Genomic DNA, 21,938 nt, shown 5'->3' with positions numbered 1-21,938 from the left:
CGATATGCTTTACATTATAGTAACCTAGTGTCAGTATATGTAAAAATATAGATGTTTTGTTACATTCAGGTAATCTCACATCCAAGTATTAACCAGGTCCAAGTCTACTTAGCTTCTGTGTTCAGGGTGGATTGGAAATTCCTGGGATTTGATCATTTAGTGATTACAAACACAGATCAAAAGATTTTCTCATGACAAATTCACAAAAGAATACTTCCAAGAATTTTTTTTGGTCTGGATTCTCATTTATTGACAGATTTTTTCCCTTTTTTTTTAAAATACAACACAATGAAACAGTGATGTCAAATACGTACATAAGATATATAATAGTATAAAAGCCTTCCCAAGGAAAGACACTTAAGCTGACAATAAATATGAATTGATAAATACAAAACATTTACTGCACAACCCTTAACTCTTTGATTGCCATGGTTGTGTGTGAGGCAACTGATGTGTTGATTTGAACACTTAATATATATTCAATATGACCACCCATAGCAGTCAAAGGGTTCTAGCAGGAAGAATGTAAACATAAATAATCCATTACCTATGACAAGCTATGTTCATATGTGGAGTAAAATTCTCCTACTTCCTTGACTTCCATCCACCTCAGAGTAACCACTAATTGGAAGAGATTAAAGGAAGTAATTTTTATCCCAGTTCAGTATATTATATTCAATAGGTCCATGCAATGAATTGGTAAAGTAATAGATGGTGACAACTCAAATTTTGGGGAAAATAGGATGGCTTTCCCTGAATATCAACAGAAAATCTAGCTATTCCTGCCAATAATAGAATCACTTAGTATCAAGCTGTTCTGCAAGTAATTTGTCTAGCAGTTTTCAAAAGTCAAATAAAATGGACAGCTGGAATTACTGCAAAAAAAAGGTGTAAGATTAATTGCAATGGAAAGAACGTTTGTTCAAACAACAGTACCCTTTGAAGATGATTTTAAACATCTATAAATTACAGTCTGGTAAGTCCAATACTGTAGATCATACTGGAAAGAACAATTATCTTTAACTGTGGCTAATAACAGAAATAATAGGTCCAGTCAATTATGTCTGTTTAGTTTTCATTCCTGTTAAATGTTTTTATAAATGGCAGCTAAAGGTCAGAGTAGACACAGGAAAAAGGGAAAACAATTTTATGATGTAGAACATTTTCTGAATTAAGACATACAAAATTCTCAGATTATAATAGTTTGAAACAGTATTGAAGTGACGATGTATGTTTTTAAAAAAAAACTTACTTCCAAACAAACACAAACTTTGATATCTGTAACTTTCATATTAGTCTGTTGCATCAGTCTATGGCCCATTGACAAGCTGGCTCCCAGGGGAAGCAGCTCTTAAAACCATCCAAAACTTCAATCAGTCACTGGGCTTTGAAACACTGTGGAAAAAGTATTCCACATGAAAACACAATAATTGTGTTATGGTAAGGTAGAAGCTGAAAGAAGCCCATGTCTGATGTCCTTTTGCTCAATAAATAACCTGCTGATTTTTAAAAATACTTTCTGTTCTCCTGACCTCTGCTGCTGAGTAAAGTGAATTTCTGATATTCATACAATGAGAATGGAGAATGAAATGTGAAAATTTTAATGTATGAAGATCATTGCACTGATCCAAAACTCACTGCTAAGACATACAGAACTTCAAACAGAATTTATTCAAATGTGGACTTCCACAATTTCTACCTGTCTGTTACTGCAAGCGTAACTTTAGAACACTATGACATTGTAAATTGTTATTAGTACATTTAATACTGAATGCTGATAGGGCTGGTGTGCACTGCTACCATCGGCTCAGTCTGTATATAATAGCAATAAATATTGGTCATTGGCAATTAAGACATGCCCAGATACAACTGATCTCTGTAACAATCAACAAGCATCTTACTTAATAACCCTAGTTAAAAATATCACATGAGCATTAAAATACAATCAGCTGAGAAAGAGAGCTCAGTTTTGATTGTATGTCGTTCATTAATGCATATCTCTTTCAACCAATTAGAAATTCATCTATATCATTATATAACATATATTTATATATGCTGAGGCCATTCTCATAGCAATTTCAGAAGTCACTTCACTGTTAGTTTTTACAACAAATGCATTTCTCTCATTCCACAATTCTTAAATATCTAAGCTAGAAAAAATAAAAAATAAAAATCTATGCTAAACCACTCTTAGTGGGTTCAGAGAAGTTTGAACAGCCCCTGTGAGTGGCAGCTTGAAAACCAATCTATAAGAACTCTTCAACTCTTCTGAATTTGTCTATGTGTACAACAGTAATTGAAAAATCCCACACATTGATTTTACCCAAAATAACTTTTAAAAAAACAAAAATGAAAAATATATTTAAGGCTGTTAACAATATTGCAGATATTTTGGCCCCTGTTACTTGAACCATTTGATTTTCTGTATTTTATAATTCTAGCCTGCTACATACAAGGATCAAATGCAGCAATATTTCTTCAATAGATAGTCAGCGATCCACTTTGGAAAATTAATGCAAAATTTCAAGGGTATTCCTTGCCTAGAGAAAAGATCAAGTCACCAGAAGTGTCCTCAAAATACGTTCCAGTACCAGTCTTGACAAGTACGTTCACCAGTACCAGTCTTGATAAATATGTTCTTTGTTTTCCGTTTTCTTAACCTGGAATCAAAATCCACGAGGGCATCAAGCTTGCAGATAAAAGGCCTATACGGAATGATGCACCAAAGAAAGACAAAGGACTGAAATACAGGTGATACCGTGTATTATGAAAGCTTTCTCCTCTCTCTTTTATAATCTCCACTCAAACTCAGAACAGACGACTCTGAGAAAATCAGCCATGATTCATATGTCTCAGGCAGAGACATTGCCTGCTCATTGCTGGGTTCCAGCGTTATTGCCCACTTGTCGAAATTTCATGTTGCTTCCTTTTGCTACAATCACACCCATTCTTGCATGGATCGCTTGCAGTATAGTATGTGGCGTGGCATTCCTTTCCTCTTAAATTGAACCACTGTGTAAATCAATACCAGAAAGCACAAGGCCAGAGTGCAAGGAATAACAATGGCTATGGCATTCACAGTGCTAGAAGTATTATCAATTTTAATCACAATGTCAACATCCTCTTGTGTATCATGCCTGTCTTTGTTTCCTGTCTTAGTTCGATCACATCCCATCATTTCTTTAAGTATTGATTTTGGGTAATTAGGTTCCACCTTGAGTTCATGGTTATTGAATTTCCAGTATTCTTTTCCTTTGTAAAAAAATGTATATCCTGGAAATATAAAAGCAAAGTTATTCAGTCTCCTGAGTTAATACAATAAACATTAATTCAGAAACTACTGAAGTTGTTGAAAGTATACAATAAGTCAACGGATACCTCGAAGAGAAAAGCTAACACTTTGAAAGAACTACATCATCAGATGTAGTTCAAAGTAAAGCTCTCACAGTTCACCAACTAAAACAATGCCAGAAGTTAAAATGTAAACTGCCTCCTTTCACAATGTGTCAGCTCTAAGAGATACCTGCTAGCTAGTTGTCTTTATTCTCAATAAATGGCTGTAAAACATAACACATGATTAAAAATTACCAAACAGAAGAACTAGCTATTTGTATACTTTTCTGGGTAGTGAAAAATATGATCGGGGTTTAGATTGTCATTTAAAAGATGAGATATAGCTGTAGTCAAACAACAGACTTGATCTTCATGGTGACACAGTGGAGCTATGTGATTAACAAAACTCCTTTTAAGACTGACTAGCTGGCGATAGTATCACGTGAGGCAGGCTCATTTGGACCTTCATTAAAAATTCTGGTAACAGTTACATAAAAGCAACACAGTGAGGAAGCTAGTGGAGCTGCTGCCTCACAGCCTCAGTACTGACCTTTGGTGTGGTTTGTGTGCAATTTGCCTATTATTCCTGTGGCTGTATGGGTTTCTTCTAAGAGTTCTGGTCTTCTGTCACGTTCCAAAGATGTGTAGGTTGGTAGTTTAATTGGCCACTGAAAATTGGCTCTATTGCAGGTGAATGGTAGAATCGGATGGGGATCTGATGGAAATGTTGAGAGAATAATGTGGTATTGGTGATGGATAACTACCATGGATGAATTGGTCTGAAGGGCCCATTTCTATGTTGTATTAATCTATAACCCTATGGTAAATTAGCAGCCAAATCTAGTTAATTATTCAGGTCCCTTTTACTTGGCTGCTGGTTTGCAAGTATCAGAAGAAAGGCCAAGATAAAGAATGCTTTATCTTGCCCATCCTCCTTTTCTTTCTCCCCGGGCCTCCTGTCCCATGATCCTCTCATATCCCTTTTGCCAATCAACTGTCCAGCTCTTGGCTCCATCCCTCCCCCTCCTGTCTTCTCCTATCATTTTGGATCTCCCCCTCCCCCTCCCACTTTCAAATCTCTTACTGGCTCTTCTTTCAGTTAGTTCTGATGAAGGGCCTCAACTGTACCTCTTCCTAGAAATGCTGCTTGGCCTGCTGCATTCACCAGCAACTTTTATGTGTGATGCTTAAACTCTTATTTATGACCTGTTGCTTCTTTAGAAGCATTACGCTTAACATAATTTAAGCCCACCTTTTTGCATATTCTCCCTCAAGGCCGATCTGTGTACTTCCATTGTAGTTGAGGGAAACAGCAAACGTCTGTTCAGGATTCTGATCTGGTTCACTTTTCTATTGTTAAAGAATTTCTTGTTTGGATTAGCAGTTAAACTGTGTGAGTTCCCAAGAACCCAGGCTTCAATAGGAGTGTAAAGTTTGGTTTCTCAGAAATTCAAAATTTCCTTTTGAAATAACTTGAGCATCTGGATTAATGGACAAGTAGGGATCAAACTAGGAAGATAGCCAAGTTGCGATCATTTTACAGGTATGAAAATATGTTACAAAACCTTTTAGAATGAATGCCAAGATGCAATTTGCCTTCTTAAATGCTTGTTATGTTTGCTTTTAGGTGACATCTAAATCTCTAAATCATGTTACAGTTGTAAAAAAAAGTTTTTGTGAATCCTTTGCAATTACCTGGTTTTCTGCATTAGCTACTCATAAAACCTGGTCTGATCTTCATCTAAGTCACAATAATAGACAAATAAAATTTGCCTAAAACAAATAACACACAAACAATTGTCGTTGAAGGAACAACAAATTCAAAATGTTATCAAAACATTTTACAGGAGAATGTCAGGGTAGCATTCTGTCACCTGAAGCTTAATAGAAGTTGGATGTTGCAACAAAACAATGATCCAAAAGATGAGAGTAAATCAACAACAGGATTGTTTACAAAGAAAAAAACTTGTGTTTTGAAATCAAGTCAGAGTCCAGATCTTAACCCAATTGAGATGCTGTGGCATGTTCTGAAGAGGACTGTTCATGCACGGTATCCCAGAAATATTGATGAACTGAAACAGTTTTATATGGAGGAATGGTTTAAAATTCCTCCAAACCGATGTGCAGGGCTGATGAACAGTTACCGGAAAACTGGTTGAAGTTATTGCTGTTTAAGGGAGTCACAACAGTTACTGAAAGCAAAGGTTCATGTACTTTTTCCAACAAATGCATGTAATATTGAGTCATTATTCTCAATAAATAGATGAACAAGTATAATGTATTTTGTGTTTATTTAATTGGTTCTCTTTATCTAGTTTTAGGACTTGTGCAAAGATCTGATCATATTTTAGGTCATCTTTGTGCAGAAGTAGAGAAAATTCTGCATGGTTCACAAACTTTCTAACACCTCTGTAACAGTTACTAGGCAGGAACAGCAAGCAGACAAGAAGGTGAGGGACTCAGGATTGGGTGGATGTGGAGGTGCTAGAGAAGGGGGTGAGTGGAGTTAGAATCTTGAATTGGAGATACTAATGTAAATACAGTACAAAAGTGCCTGATAGGATATAATTAACCAAATTTATGTAGACAGTATACTTTTATGTGTGAACTTAATAACATCATTTATGGTAGCTAGGGTAGTTACTATGGATACAGTAGCACAATAGAGAATATCGATCAGTTTTACTATCCCAGTGTGTGAAAGGTTTAGAGAACAACAGATTGTTGTAATGAGATTTGTCATATGTGAGAAAGGGAGTCACCTACAACACCATTGGCATGCTTTCACACTAATCCTTGTCCTTGTGAACAACTGCAAAAACATACATCATATTAGTCCATGCTAGGACAGATTAGGGTCAAGTATGAGTGAATATGGTATATAAGCCATTCATTAATTATTTTGACCCCAATTTATGTATTTATTGTTGGTTTAAATATTTAGTTAATGATCGGCTGACTGTAAACCTATCTACATTCTATGTCTGGACCAGTGTCCAAATGCAGCAAGATTTTGCATTGTATCCAATACCTGGTGAACCAAATAAACATCAATATCAGTTTTAATGGGGAAACTCTTACTTCTAGTCATTAGGTCAATTTGTACTCCTGAGCTTGAAGTACACAATCTGGACTGTCATCTCAGGGTAACACTAACAAGTCCTGCTTATTAGAGAAACTGTCTTTGAGGTGCAAACTTTCCACATTTTGTACTAATTAGGCAAGTCTTCAACTTTCTAAGCCTTCTGATTGGTGGCTGATTTTATCCTTTAATTTACAGTCTTCTCTTCCATATCCTGTTGTCATAGCTCTATAGAATTATCATCTCAAAGAGTGCATATCTGCACTTTCACGTCATTGCCCATCTTTGTTTCTACAATGACCAACCCACCACTGAAAACTATCTTCTCAGAAATGGACACAAATACCACACCAGAAATGCTAAGGTACTAAAAGTCTACGAAAATGAGTGAAAGCACCAAACATGTCAAAAATTTGGAAAGATATTAATTCAACCAAATTTGATAACCAGCAACCTAGGGTACCAAGAGAGACAGCCATAGCAATAGTAGATGTTCTTAAAATATTATTTGTCATAACAAAATTGCTTTATGCAGGAGGACAAGGGTTCAGTCTTCAAGAAAGAGAAGTTAAATATAAACTTGGGAGTTGGAATATATGGATGATTTCCAGATATGGATGGATTTGCCCCACATAGAGATAGATTATTTTACCAAGTTCATACTGAATTGCGTAATTTTATGGTGAGAGAAGTCATCTAATCCAATCCAACTTCAGATAATCAGCTTAATGATTTTTAATATTTATTTAAAACTAAATCAACACATTTCAAAAACCATTGAATTGAAGAAGCTGGAAATGTGAACAGAAACAATCTTTCCAGGACATTCAGACAATAAAATGAAAGCCATTCGGGAAAATAAATTATCAGGGGAATTCTACAATATTAAATGTCCAGTTTACATCATTGTTTACTGGAAATTAACCTCAGGAGATTCAAACAAACTGTGTCCAATATACATCAATTTATTTACTTTAACATAACAAAGGTCCTAGCAAAAATTGAGAAAAGGGATATCAGGCTAAAAAAAAAAGACACCGGAAGGTATAACCTAAAGTCAAAGGGATTAACTTGAAAGGAGGCAAAAGGAATTAGAAGGGGAATTCTAAAACATTGAATTTAGCATCTATTGAATGGGCTCCAAAATTTTCCCAAATATACTCCTTTCGTATGTCATTCCACTATCAGAATACTTGACTGTAGAATCACTTCTACAGTTCCTAAATTTTTAATGCAAATTGTGAAGAATAAGAAATTAAAAACTTAACAGGAAGAAATAAGAGGAAGCTGGAAAGACAAGTATCAAGAAAATGTCTGAACATATTGATGAATAGAATAGATACAGGCAACAAAAATTATACTGTGAGTACATGAATATTATATACTTTGAGATGGATTTTTTCCTTAGATACTTGAATGTGTAATAGCATGATGAAGAAAATCATTGTGTATGTGTAACAGAGCCTAAATAAGTTTGTGTGCATTTATTTACATTCTTTGGAAAGATATATATGTGAAAGGTTAAGCTGTTGGAACTAGTCTCTCTGCTAACATGTTGATACAAGGAAATACAGAACACAAATTTGGAGCCTTAAACTTCAAGGGCCCCATCTATCTGTCTCTTGAAGTACTGTGACTGGTTGCACAATGGCCTGGTATGACAATTCAAATGCCCATGAATGTAAGTCATGGATACAAACATCCTTCCCCACCATTCGTAGTATTTACAGAAGTTGCTGCTTTAAGGGGGCAACATATATCATCAAATATCTCCAACATCCAAGTCTAGCCATATTTTTGCTGCTACTATCATGCACAGGCACAGAAGCCTGAAGTCTCATATCAGCAGGTTCGAAATCAACTACTTCCCTTCAAACATTCATTTCTTAAACCAATTGGCAAATCTTCAAGCACTACAGTTTAGCAAGATCATTTTGACCACTTGCACTAAAATGTTTAAAAATTTTTTTTAATTAAGTGTATTGGTGGAAGTTAAAGTCAAGGTTTTTTTGTTTTGAAGTCTACTGCAATATCTTCATTTCCATATTTATAATGTTAAACATCAGTTACCTGAAAATTTGATTAAATGCACAAGTTTGAACGAAGTAAAAAACCAAAGCAGCTAATCAAGCCCTTATTTGCACTTACCACTTTCTTTGCTTACAAAGGCCCCTTGTGGAGATTCAGGAATTCCTTTCCATATTGAAATAGATTTGGGATAACCACTGTCTACCACATGTGTTTCTTCATTATATCTCCAGTACCTATAAATGAAAATGAGACAAATAAATGTAAGCAGCATGAAAATCTAAGGCAGAACTTAAATAGTTATCAAAGATTAGAAATTGAAAAATGGAAAAATCTGTGTCCTTGAGGAGCATGCATTGAAAAATTAATACGAAGGATGAAATTTCCAGTATTCCATTAAACAGGATGATCTTACACCTGAATAGCTTGGATTTGGTCTGCAATGTTGGATGTGACTTCAGGCCTCAGATAGGACCATCTTTCCTTATTTTATCCTCATTAGTAGAATCTCCAATTCTTTTGCATATTCAAACATATATACTAGGCACATATTTTACCTGTACCATTGCAAACAGAGGATGTAGTTTATCAGCACTCTACTCTAAGTTGGAACTCTCCATGGCCCATGGGATAAATGGACATGGGATGTGTACAATTTTCTGATATTGGTTAGTGAATCACTCCAAGCCAGCTGCTGTATTTCTGATAATCATATCCCGCCAGAGGCATGAAATTATAAAAAAAACACTCTTATACAGTCCACATTTTCTTTCTCTGCTCTTTAATGGTAGCTTACAGGTTTAGAATAAGTATAGAGCTGCCAGCCACCTTTATTGAGATGCTTCCTGACAGATATTTGATGGATAAGCTTTCCATTTCATAGTAACACCAACAAAGAAGATCTTCAACTTTTAAAGTCAGCGGAAGCCAACCAGTGGGCTGTTAATACTAATGAATTTGGATTGTGAGTCAGCTTAGTCTAACCGTAGAAAATCAGAGCATGACTATCACCTCACTTCAATCTATTAACCTGTTATTTTATAACAAATGCTTTTAAAATATGTTTATTTAATCTTCAATTCTTTTACATTTCAAAATGAGACAAAAAGGATCGGTTAATCTTAATGTCTCATTGAAATTTCTCTACTTTGTGTAGTTTCATGCGGCATTATTTTGCTTTTTTATTATGTTTTATGGTTATCTGAATATTTTCCTTTCTTTGTTCTCCTATTCCTTTCTTTTTGTTGCCTATTTTTAATTTTTTGATTGCCTTTCTGCTTCCAGTAACTCATGTTGCAACAGTTTATTGCCACCGTAACAAAAGAAGATTGTTTAGTACATCAAATCTACTCTAAAGTAAAACAGCTGTGTAACCGTATCATCAATCACTGTCATGTTGATGAAAGAAAAGGTAAGTATAAAATCACAAGCATTTTGTGTCCTTTTGTAAACACAGGACTCAGGAATTTTGAATTACTGATTATTCCATCTGGAATAAATTAAAACTTCAGGCTTAAGAAGGGGCTGAGGAGAGCAAGAAGGGGGCATGAGAAGGCCTTGGCAAGTAGGGTAAAGGAAAACCCCAAGGCATTCTTCAATTATGTGAAGAACAAAAGGATGACAGGAGTGAAGGTAGGACCGATTAGAGATAAAGGTGGGAAGATGTGCCTGGAGGCTGCGGAAGTGAGCAAGGTCCTCAATGAATACTTCTCTTCAGTATTCACCAATGAGAGGGAACTTGTTCTTGATTAGTCAGGGTGTGAAAGGTTACAGGAAGAAGGCAGAAGAATGGGGTTGAGAGGGAGAATGGATCAGGCATGATGAAATTGATGGGGTGAATGGCCGAATTCTGCTCCTATCTCTTATGGTCATGTTTTCATTCGTCAATTAAGCTTAAAAACATGAACTAAACGGAAATGGAAAAGGATACAGTGAGTTTCTTATTTGCACTGACTTTGTCCATTAACTTGCAACTGAGAATTATTTCAACAGATTTGTTTCCAGTAGCAAATTAATTTTACAATGAGTGTCAAAGACTTATGTTGAATTTACCAGAACATGCATTTAATAGTTAATAACTTTAGACCAACAGAAACCAAAATTACTTCAAATGCTTTGATCAAACAATTTGATTTTTATGTGCAGTTCTGCTCTATCTGATTGTAGAATGAATAACATTAAAATGAATAATCATGCAATCATTATAGTAGAGAAATAGGTAATTTCTGTAAATTCAATTGTACCTTTTAGTTTCTTTCCCATGCCCATTGCCTTGGGAGGTGAGGAAGAACAACCTAAATTGATTCTATTGTCTGGAACCTGGAGTGGGCTGTCTCTCCATTCTATTATTTGCTTCTAACTTACAATATCTTTGGATTTCCAGCATTTCCTAATTCTGATGAAAAGTCATTGACTTGAAAAACTAGCAACGTTTTTCTCCCTCCACAGATGCTGCTTGACTTAACTAATATTTCTAAGATTTTCTCTTTTACTTAGGATTTCCAGCACCTCCATTTCTTTTCAGGATCACGGGTTAAGATCACGGGTCAAGATCACGGTAGTGAAAAATTCACTTGGCTGCTTTGAGACTGACTGCTAATGGCATTGTTGATTCAGATGGCTGTGTTGTCATCTCATTCCAGATACTTTCAACCAAGTAAGTAGACTGAAAATGTCAGTGGTTGGAAAGATGTTGGAGTCAACTGTTAAGGATGAGGTTATGGTGTACTTGGTGACACAGGACAAGAAAGGACAAAGTCAGCATGGTTTCCTTAAGGGAAAATCTTGCCTGACAAACCTAATGGAATTCTTTGGGGAGATTACAAGTAGGATAGATAAAAGGGATGCAGTAGATGTTGTATATTTAGACTTTCAGAAGGCCTTTGTCAAGGTGCCACACATGAGGCTGCTTATCAAGTTAAAAGCCTATGGCATTACAGAAAAGTTACTAAGATGGTTAGATCATTGGCTGATTGGAAGGAGGCAGCAAATCGGAATGAAAAGATCCTTTGTGGTATTTATACCGCAGGCAACTATGGAGGCCAGGTCGCTGGGTGTATTTAAGGCAGAACTTGATAGGTTCTTGGTTAGACGTGGCATCAAAGGTTCTGGGGAGAAGGCTGGGGAGTGGGGTTGAGGAGAAGACAAAAGGATCAGCCATGATTGAATGGTGGAGCAGACCCAATGGGTCAAATGGCCTAATTCTGCTCCTATGTCTTATGGTCTAAAACTGAGGGACATCTGCATCATTGAGATGATACATTAACACTCTTTTGTTGTGGCTGGATGTTAATTATCCCTTGGCAGATTTGTAAAGAGGAAGGGAGACATTCCTTGTGTCCTGGTTCATCTGTTATTTCAGTTCAAAGTTCAAAGTAAATTTATCATCGAAGTGCAAATAAGTCATCATATACAACCCTGCGGTTACCTTTTCTTATGGGCAATCACAGTAAATACAAGAAACACAATAGAATCAATGAAAGGCAACATCCAACAGGGTGGCCAACAACAAATGTTTAAAAAGACACGACTATGCAAATACAAAACTAAAGAGAAAAAAGAAATAATAATAATAAATATGCAATAAATATTGAGAAAATGAGATGAAGGTCAACTTCTGGCAAGATGGCGCCAGTGACCAATGGTGACATCTTGTAGGCAGCTTACAAAACTACTAGATATTCTTCTTCTAAATATACTTCTGAACTGCAACGATTGCAAACTGTTATTTTCCTTTTAAGGGTGTATTTTTGACTTGACTAAATGATCTGGTACTTCTGCAATCTCCTATGGGATTCAGTATGGATGAGAGACGAGAATCAATTCCCAATGGTGGAAAATAAACCCATGGTTGGCTCCAATACTCTGTGCCAATTAAATTGTTGATGAAAATTTACGTCATTGAGGACGAGCAGAAAATGAACAGGTGTTCAGTGTCGTCTGCCTGCGCTTTACTGTTCTCCCTCCCTTCTCACTGCTGCTGGTGGGCAAAAGGAACAGGAGTCTCGGGTCTCATGCCACTGGGTTCAGCAGCAGCTGCTGCCATGCAAACACCAGACTTCTGGATGGGCTCCACTCAGCTAACACTGAATGCATGCCACAGCTGTGGACTCACTTTTGAGGACCCTGCAGTTCATGTTCCTTGCATTTTTGTTCACTTCTTTTTTTCTGCTATTTGCACGATTTGATCAAGGTGCTTCAGTGCTGAACTAACTCTACACCTCTGGCTGCATTCATCGGCACAGCGCTGAAGACTTACTTTTGGGGACTCTAAGGTTAATGTTATTTGTTCAATTATTATTGTTTGCATTATTTATTCTTCTTCACAGAATGGGTGTTTGGTGGTCTTGCTGTGTGGATTTTTTTCTTTAAGTGGGTTCTGTTGTGTTTCTTTGTTTTGTGGCTGCCTGCAAGAAGACTAATCTCAAGGTTGCGTACTGTGCACGTACTTAAATGATAATCAATGTGCTGATTGAGTCCATGAAAGTGAGTCCACTTCAGTGGGAACATCTCAATGACGGGGTAAGTGAAGTTAACCCCTCTGGTTCAAGAGTCTGATGGTTGAGAGGTAATAACTGTTCCTGAACCTGGTGGCATGGGTTTTGAGGCTCCTGTACCTTCTTCCTGATGGCAGCAGTGAGAAGAGAGTACATCAGTTTTAAGACAAAGTTCCTCTCCTGGGGACTCCCAATTCAAAGAGAGTTGAGTATATCTTGTTACGTACCCTGTAACTGGGTTGCCAAACCAGCAGAAATGGATCACTCAGTTGGAGTCTGGATTACTAGAACTAAGCAAGTTTTATTAAAGAAACAAGCAACACAGTACTCTAATCAAAAGGATAATAAATGCAACAGTTCAGCAATGATAAACACACATGTACACAGAATTAAGATAACAGGATCAATCAAGCTCTATCGTTGTCTAGGGGTAAATGACCAGTTTCAAAGTGACGCAAAGTTCAGTTCAATTTAGTTCAGTTCAGTTCGCAGACAGTGGGGGGAAGGAGAGAGAGAGCAAAACGAATGAATATTCAAACGGCTTCCACACAGACCTTCGCAGTCAGCTTTCGTGCGAGCCCTTTGTGATGTCATCTGAGGTCACCGACCGTGACCCCTCCGTTTCCAGATACGATCATTTCTCTGCGGTGAAACCAGCACCCAGGCAAGGGTGGACACACACCAGGTTCCCGCCGACCGTGCCTTTCCACCCTGAGCGTCTATGGCTTGTCCCGCGACCAGCCATCCAAAAAAACTTCCCACCGACTTGTGGGAGACGCACCGCTTCCAGGGTCTCGTTACCTTGGGGTGTCGTGTGTGTCTTGCCTTAGCGAATCTGTCCCTTTTTATCCCCCTGCTGGGGTATCACCTGTCCATCACTTCAAACAGTTCAGGGTTCAAAGGGGGAGCTGATCTTGACAGCTCTCCTTCCGTTACTCTCTCCCGTCCCGTCATTAACATCTCCAAATGCTGCTCTATTGTTTTCCTTATCTCTCTCTCTCTCCTGAAGACAGGTGGCAGACCAACTGCTGATCCCACTGGTGCCAGCACAGGACAGCTAACATCTTAATCTATGTGTATTCTCGTCACAATCTCCTTTCTACTCAGAGAGACCAGCAAACAGAACGAGTATGCTGTTTGCTGGTATTGCAGTATGTGCAGGATGGCACTGATTACATGTACACTGCTTTGTGAGTACAGTGGGCCATATCCCAAAACCATTTCCTCAACGTGTAACTTCCATTTAACCACAGACATTGCACAGAATAGAGCTAAGTGCTACAGGGAGAATGAAACAGAATGTGCTTGAGAAATGAATTAGCCATGGTGATGCGCATTTGATGGGATGAATGGCCTTATTCTGCTTCTATATCTTATGTTGTTATGGTCTTATCATCTAGGTCAATGCACAATAACCAGGCAAGACCATTTTGCAGCGGAATACTTTGCTTGCTGTATTTCAGATATCAGGATAATTCAAAAATTGGTGACGAAGTTAAAAATTCTATCCATTGATGGCGGAATTCACAAGAGTAGTTTATAATATCCACACTTGTAAGCAGCTTACATACAGTGAAAACCCTGTTGTCATTGGCATGTAGAACCAAAGATTCCATTGCCTGGACTATTTTACTGAAGGTATGCTTGAGAGTTAAGATTAGATCAAGTGCATAAAATACATGCTGCCAATATTCAGAAACAATCCTTGCTTTCATCTGTTGGGCAGTTAGATAGGAGGAATATTACAAGGGAGAAGAGGAAATGGAAGAGGAGCTGATAGAAAAGCCAGTGGGAATCATAGAAGCCTCTTTCTACTGAGGCCACCCATGAGGAACTAACAAGCGCAACACTCGTAAGCCTCATCCCAATTACCATTCATCAACTGACCATCACGCCTGAGACACTCCCTTCTCCTGTCAAAGACAATCGGCTTCCTAAGGTTTTGTGCAAAAAAAAAACAAAATACACATTCCAAATTCCTAATGTTAGAGGCATTCAGTTTTGATAACACATTTATTATCAGCTGCATTATTAGAAGCTTTTGCATTTCCCTCATCAGCTCTCTTTATTTCATTAATTTATTATTTCACTAATCAATCCACACTTCTCCAAGAGATTGCTGATTCTGTTCCTCGTTATTGCTTCTAAATTTTTCTCCACCACCGAGGTTGCAATGACTGGTCTGTAGTTACTGAATTTATCTCTGAGTCATTTTTGAATGAGGATGGAGCATTTGCGATTTTCTGGGCACTGAGCACCACACGACAGATGGTTGGAAGATTATGACCAAGATCTCTGCTCCCTCCTTTCCTCATCAATCTATAATGCATATTGTCTGAACTTTTACTTAAAGTGCAGCTGGCCTTTCTAGTATCTACATTTTACTTAATGTCTTTCCAACCCAGAATCTCATCTATTTATTACTTTGCAGTTATTCCAGCAACATCTTTTTTGCTAAAAACACCATTTCTGTTTACATGCAAATTTTTGGATTCTCTTTTATAATGATGGCCGGTCTTCTCACATGTTTTCTCTCTCTGCTGATTTTATCCATTTTTACTTTCTGTCTGATGTTCTCACTGGGTTAACGTGTTAGGTTCTGTCACACATTCTTTCTTGTCTTCTCTTTTGCCCTCTGCCTTTTTGGTCAACCAAGGTATGTGTACTTTAATTTTACTATCTTCCCCTTCTGAAAGTGTATTTTGATAGCTACTTAAACAATTCCATCTTAAAGTTCTCTCGTTATTCATTTGCCCTTCTTGCCTGCCAAGCTTTGATTTTAATTTACCTGTGCCAGATTTGTTATCATAGCATTGAAAATAGCCCTTCTCCCAGTGACAATTTTTTTAACCATCGATTAGTCAATATGCTCTTCTAATCTTTGTGTATAATAATGATTGTTTCTTAGATGACCCCCCCCCCCCGCCCCAAATGATACTTATTCTGCTGGGTTTGGCTCATTTCCCAGAATAGAGTCCAACAATACATCTTTCTAATTGAGCCAGAAATATTCTGATCAAAAAGATGTTCTGAATATACTTTAGAAACTCATCAGGTTCCTACGATATGTATTTATAGCTGAAGTTCATTACGGTTACATTATGGCTTTGCATTTATCTGCAATTTCCTTGCAAACTTGCTCTTCAATTACTTTTCTCACTAGTATGTGGCATAAGGAACAATCTTGGTAGTGTAACAGTACCTCCACTGTTTCTTAACTTTAAACCTTCAGTTTGTGATTGGATATCCTTATCACTAGCATTGCAAAATTCCTAACCATTGGTGCCATTTCCCTCCAATTTTTCATTATTTATGTTTTATGATATGTCTTAAAAAGTTCTGGAAAAACACATCAACTGTGTGTGAGATTTGTTGTAGTTCCATTGTTTATTATTTTGTTTTGTGGGCAGTCATGAACCAAATGTTAAATAAAGGTGAATGAGAGGATTTGAGGAGAAGCTCCAATATGTCCATAGCAACTCATAACCTCTTAGCAATACCCCCAGTCCAGCCACAGATACCTGTCAGTTTAAACTATAATGCAGTTTAAAGAGGGCAGGAATGTCCACAGGAGAGGTTCTGATGATTTTGGGTTGTTGTACTGACCAGTGTTCTGTATTCTCTAACAACTTGACCTCAAAACAACAGCAACAATGTTCCAGATCCAAATATATCTACTTGAAAGACTATGTGAATTTGCTAGCTAATAAAGGTTACGTTTTGTTATCGTCAGATTGACTATTCATAATGTGCACTTCCACCTTGATAATTTTGGGCAATTTTAGATCAATAGTAGAGTTATGTGATACACAATTACCAGACATGTTATTACAATACTGGCTATGAAGCCTATGGTTTTTCTTTCTGCACAAATGCTGACCGACCTTCTGGGTATTTTCTGTTTTGAGTTCAGAATTACAACAAACTCTAGTGTTTGTACTTCACAGTTGCATCTTTCTTTGTTCACACCTCTCTACTTACAGTATACCTCATCCAAAAAAAATCAACTATAATTTAACAAGCCTTCAGCATTTTCTTTAACTCTCAGTCAGCACCAACACCATTTATGTTATTTACTCCCTCTTGGTTTTCACCCTGTCACTCATATTCTTGTTAATCTCTCCTTTTTCCTCACTTCTCCTCAGTTAGAAACATCTTAGATCTCTAATTTTTCTGAATTCTGATGAAAGATAATTGATCCAAAACTTCAACTCCGTTGCTCCATGTGGCTCTGACATGAAGTGCTTCGAAAGGCACACATTGACTCCGGCCTCCCAGACAACCCTAAGCCATTGTACTTTGCTTACCACTGAAACAGTTCAACAGCAGATACCATCTCCCTCATCTTCACTCATATATGGAGTATCTGGACAGTAAAGACACCAACCTTCACCTATTTTTTTTTATTGACTACAGCCTCAGCTCTCAATGGTATAATTCCAAGTAAACTCATTTCTAAACTGGACCTGGCACTCGACATTTCCCTTTGCAACTGTATCCTTGATTTCCTGATGAACAGACAGCAATCAGTAAGGATAGGCAGCAGGGCCTCTGCCATGATTATCCTCAACACTGGTGCCCCATGAGGTTGCATTCTCAGCTCCCTCCTCTACTGCACGTTCACTCATGCTTCTGTTGCCAGATTCTGCTCTAGTTCCATCTACGTTTGCAGATGATAACACTGGTGTGAACAGTACCTCAAATAAGAGCGAGTTGACTTCAGGAAGAAGGTGGTACATACAGTATGCTCCCGTATACATTAATGCACCATCCTAGTCTAACCATGTTGATCCCATGGCCAAGAAAACTCACTAGTGCCTCTGGTTTCTCAAGAGAGGATAAAAGTTAGCATGTTCTCTTTAGCGCACAGCAACTTTTAGTGACGCTCCATAGAAAGCACCCTATCTGGATGCATCACGGCTTAGTGTTGCAACTAGTCTGACGGCACCACAGAGAACTGCAGAGAATTGCAGACACAGTTCAGCACATCTCCTGTTAACTCTCTTTACACTTCTTGTTCCCTCGATAAAGCAGCCAACATAATCAAAGTCCCCATCCACCCTAGACATTCAATCTTCTTCTCCCTCCCATTGTCCAGAAGATATAAAAGCTGGAGAACCCATATCAGGCTGAAGAACAACTGTTTATGAAACTATGTGACTATTATTATGAGTCAACAGCAGATGCCATTTCATGGACATTTCACTCAACCCTGAAATATCTGGACAGCAAAACCAAAAACATCAGGATGTTCATTATCAGCTACAATTACTATTATCTCTTCAAAACTAATCAATAAGCTTCAAAGCTTTGGTCTCAGCACCTCCTTGTGAAACTGCATCCTCAAGTTCCTCTCTTGTTAACCCCACTCAGTTCAAATTGGCAACAACATCATCTCCACAATCTCCATCAGCACAGGTGTACCACAATGCTGGGTGCATTGCCCTCTGCTCGCCTCGCTTTATACATACGACTGTGAGGCTAAGTACAGCTCAAATGCCATATTTAAGTTTGCATGCAATACCACTGTCATTGGCTGAATCAAAGATGGGGACAAATCAACAGTTAGGAGGGAGATTGAAAATCTGGTTAAGTAGTCCACCACAACGACCTCTCATTATATGTTAGAAGGACCAAGGAGCTGATTATTGACCAGAAGGATTAAACCAGAGGTCCATGTGCCAGTCCTCATCGGGGGATCAGAGGTAGAGAGGGTTAGCTACTTTAAATTTCTCAGTGTTATCATTTCAGAGAATCTGTCCTGGGCCTAGCATGTTAGTGCAATTATGAAGAAAGTCCATTTCCTAAGAACTTGTGAAGATTTGGCATGACATCAAAAACTTTGACAAACTTCAATAGATATATGGTGGAGATTTTATTGATTGACCTGGTAAGGAAACACAATGCCCTTGAATGCAATGGCCTACAAAAAGTAATGGATTTTGCCCAGACCTTCACAGGCAAAGCTCTTCCCACCACTGAGCACATTTACACAGAGTGCTGTCATAGGAAAGCAGCATCCAGGCCATGCTCTTTTCTCACTGCTGCCATCAGGAAGAAGGTACAGGAACATCAGGACCAACACCACCTGGTTAAGGAACAGTTACTACCCACAACTATCAGGCTCTTGAAGTGGAGGAGATACTTCTCTCAACTTCACTCACCCTGTCACTGAACTGTTCCCACAACCTATGGACTTATTTTCAAGGACTCTTCATTTCATGTTATCTATTGCTTATTTATTACTTTTTTTTGTACTTGCACAGTGGTTGTTTGTCCATCCTGTCGGGTGCAGTCTTTCATTTATAACATTGTGTTTCTTGCAGTTACTCAGTATGCTCGCAAGAAGATGAATCTCAGGCTTGAATGTGGTAAACCTTTGATAATAAATTTACTTTGAATGATTGAACAGTTCCTTAATCCCTTAATCTATCGCATTATGACTCACACGTTATTGTCTATCTGTAATGTACTTTCTTTTTACACTCTGGTATTGTTTTACTTGTTGAATTGATTTTTATGAACAATATGCAAGACAAGCTTCCGTATCTATATATACATCTATACACATCTGTATACATGGCCATAATGAAGCAATTTACCAATTTCTCTCCAAAAATACTCCATGACCTGCTGAGTACTTACAATATTTTCTGTTTTCATTTTATATTTCCAGCAGCTGCAGCATTTTTGCTTTTTGGTAAAGATGTGGCTATAGGTGGTAGGTTGTTAATTGTAATATGAAGATTTTTTTTATTATTAAATGTTAGAGACAAATTGAGAAGACAAAATGTTAGAGAAGAAAGATTGCTATACAACGATTAGTGTGATGTGAAGTTGGGTCTCTATTTCCAACATAAACAAGAGTTCTGTTGAATGAACGATTTTTTTTTAATTTTGTAAAGCCAGGACCAATAAACTAATTACATCTATCTAGTACCTTTTAAATTTGTCTACTTTAACACCTAAGGAGATGGACCTAAGGCAGAACCATTTCTATTGACAGAGGAAGGGGCAGACGTGCGTTACTGGTACCTTAAAACCAGTCACTTCGAGCAGATAGGGCTCGTCAGCTGTGGTTGGCAGCTCATCTAGGAGAAAGAAAACTCTAGTCTCAAACCTCTGCTACCTTGTGGCTATATCCACTCATTGGGAAGGCTTCTGTAGTAAATCCCGAGGGAAAAATCTGGAGCTGGAGTCCCTAAGGCAGTCCTACATATGCGATAGGTTGAGGGATCAAGGAACTGTCCAATAGTTCAAAGTTCAAAGTAAATTTATTATCAAAGATTTACCATACTCAAACCTGAGATTCGTTTTCTTGTGAGCATACTGAGTAAGTGCAAGAAACACAACAGAATGAATGAGTTCAATGCTGACTGGTGATTCCTGTGACACTGCCGGTACCAAACTGCATCGGTCTCTGTTGTTCCTTTGGGTTCATCAGATGTGTGGAGAGGGGGAGCTTGCTACATGGGCAACAACTTGCTCTCCATAGTGTACTGCCCAGGCTTGTGTATCTAGACAGCTAGGACACAATATCCATGGTCAGCTCTGACTGACGGAAGCCCTCATCATACCTCACTTTAACACCTTAGGAGAAAACATCTTGAAAAAAGTATACAAATTATTTAAAGCATCTGCTGACAATTGCTCCGTACAATTTCAAGAGGATTAAGCTTCATGCAAAGCTCAGCATGTGCATTGAATGATAAGGTAAATGAAACTAAAGAATGACCTGTTGCTTGTGCACCATTGTATAAACATGATAATCATATTTGCATGATCTTTCTGTATGAAAAAGTTCTCTGGTAAACAAGAATTTCATCTTCACTCGCGTAACATACATCACAAGCCATCCAAAACAAAACTCAAATTTACATTAACCACACTCACCTGTCTCCTTTGAAGAAGTAGGTTTTGCCAACGTCTTCCCACCACACTGCTGTGTCAATGCCCTGGGAAGGTACACCACTTCCTAGTTCCACCAAATTCTGAGGATAACCTAATTCCAGTGTAGCTTCTTTGAAGACCCAATACTTGCTACCTGTTGAGTAAATATTCTGATATTAAGAGTCAGTTTTTCATGTTGATATTTGAAGAATAAATTCAGATTAGTCTCATTCACTTGTTTGAAACTTCAAAGGCATAGATTTACTTCCTCCATTGCGATACTTTCTGAATCTTTGTTAACAATTGCAAGGAGAACAAGCTCATCATTTTTGGTTAATTAAATCTGCACAATTTTGTCCCAAGATACTTCAGCATCCTTAGGCTGGAAAAAAGTTAAATTAACATAAGGTAAATTGCCTTTTTGCTGCTAAAAAGCTGAAATATAATGGGCAGAAGGAGAATTTTGATCAGAAAATGGGTAATGAAACTATATCTTCAATAAAGTTTTCTCTTTTGCACAAATCATTTGGCAGTCTGTTGGAGAAACAGGGCAATGTGGTGTAGCAGCAGTTGTGTTGCAGTCTCATGGTTTCAGAGATCTAGGTTCACTCCTGACCTTGAAGTCTGCATGCTTTCTCTTTGGCTCTGCAGCTCTCTTTTGGGTAGTCTGGTTTTTCCCTCATCCCAAGTACTGGCTTCTGTAAAGTATCCCCTGGTAGGGATTATTCTGGAGCTATGAAATCATAGGTAGTGGTTATTAATTAAAATAAGAACCAGTCATCAGGAAATAAAACCCGTTCACAATTTAACTTTAACTGAGGCTTTGGGGTCATTGAAACCTATCAATGGATATAGGACTTTGAAACTATGCAGGAGAAGACTTAAGGTTACATTAGGGAAGGCATTAAGTGGCCATCTCCTCTGTTGACACTTTGTTATAGGCATATCCATGCCATATAATGCACAGCTCAGGACAGATCTGTTTTATCACTGAATATTCAGGCTAGTTGTATATTTGGGGAGCTATTCCTCAACACTAACAAAAGAGTTGGGTGTCTGGAATGTCTTGTAAACACAAAATACTCTGCAGATGCTGGGGTCAAAGCAAC

The 21,938-nt window shown here is 37.8% G+C and overlaps 1 protein-coding gene across 1 annotated transcript in view; it reads right to left on the bottom strand.

Annotated features, from left to right (window-relative positions):
- Window positions 1-240: 240 nt before the first annotated feature.
- The window catches only part of LOC134353568 (matrix metalloproteinase-16-like), a 227,297-nt gene continuing 205,599 nt past the window's right edge, over window positions 241-21,938 (bottom strand). The window contains exons 8-10 of the mRNA XM_063061627.1: window positions 20,833-20,983; window positions 8,564-8,679; window positions 241-3,273 (exon numbers count right to left, since the gene is read on the bottom strand). Coding sequence (XP_062917697.1) covers window positions 2,939-3,273; window positions 8,564-8,679; window positions 20,833-20,983 — 602 coding nt within the window. The 3' untranslated portion in view covers window positions 241-2,938. The remainder of the gene's footprint in view (window positions 3,274-8,563; window positions 8,680-20,832; window positions 20,984-21,938) is intronic.

Source organism: Mobula hypostoma, chromosome 1, assembly GCF_963921235.1.
Source record: "Mobula hypostoma chromosome 1, sMobHyp1.1, whole genome shotgun sequence".
Lineage (NCBI taxonomy): Eukaryota > Metazoa > Chordata > Chondrichthyes > Myliobatiformes > Myliobatidae > Mobula > Mobula hypostoma.
The sequence above is the reverse complement of the archived record's forward strand: the minus strand, read 5'-3'. Positions and strand labels throughout refer to the sequence as shown.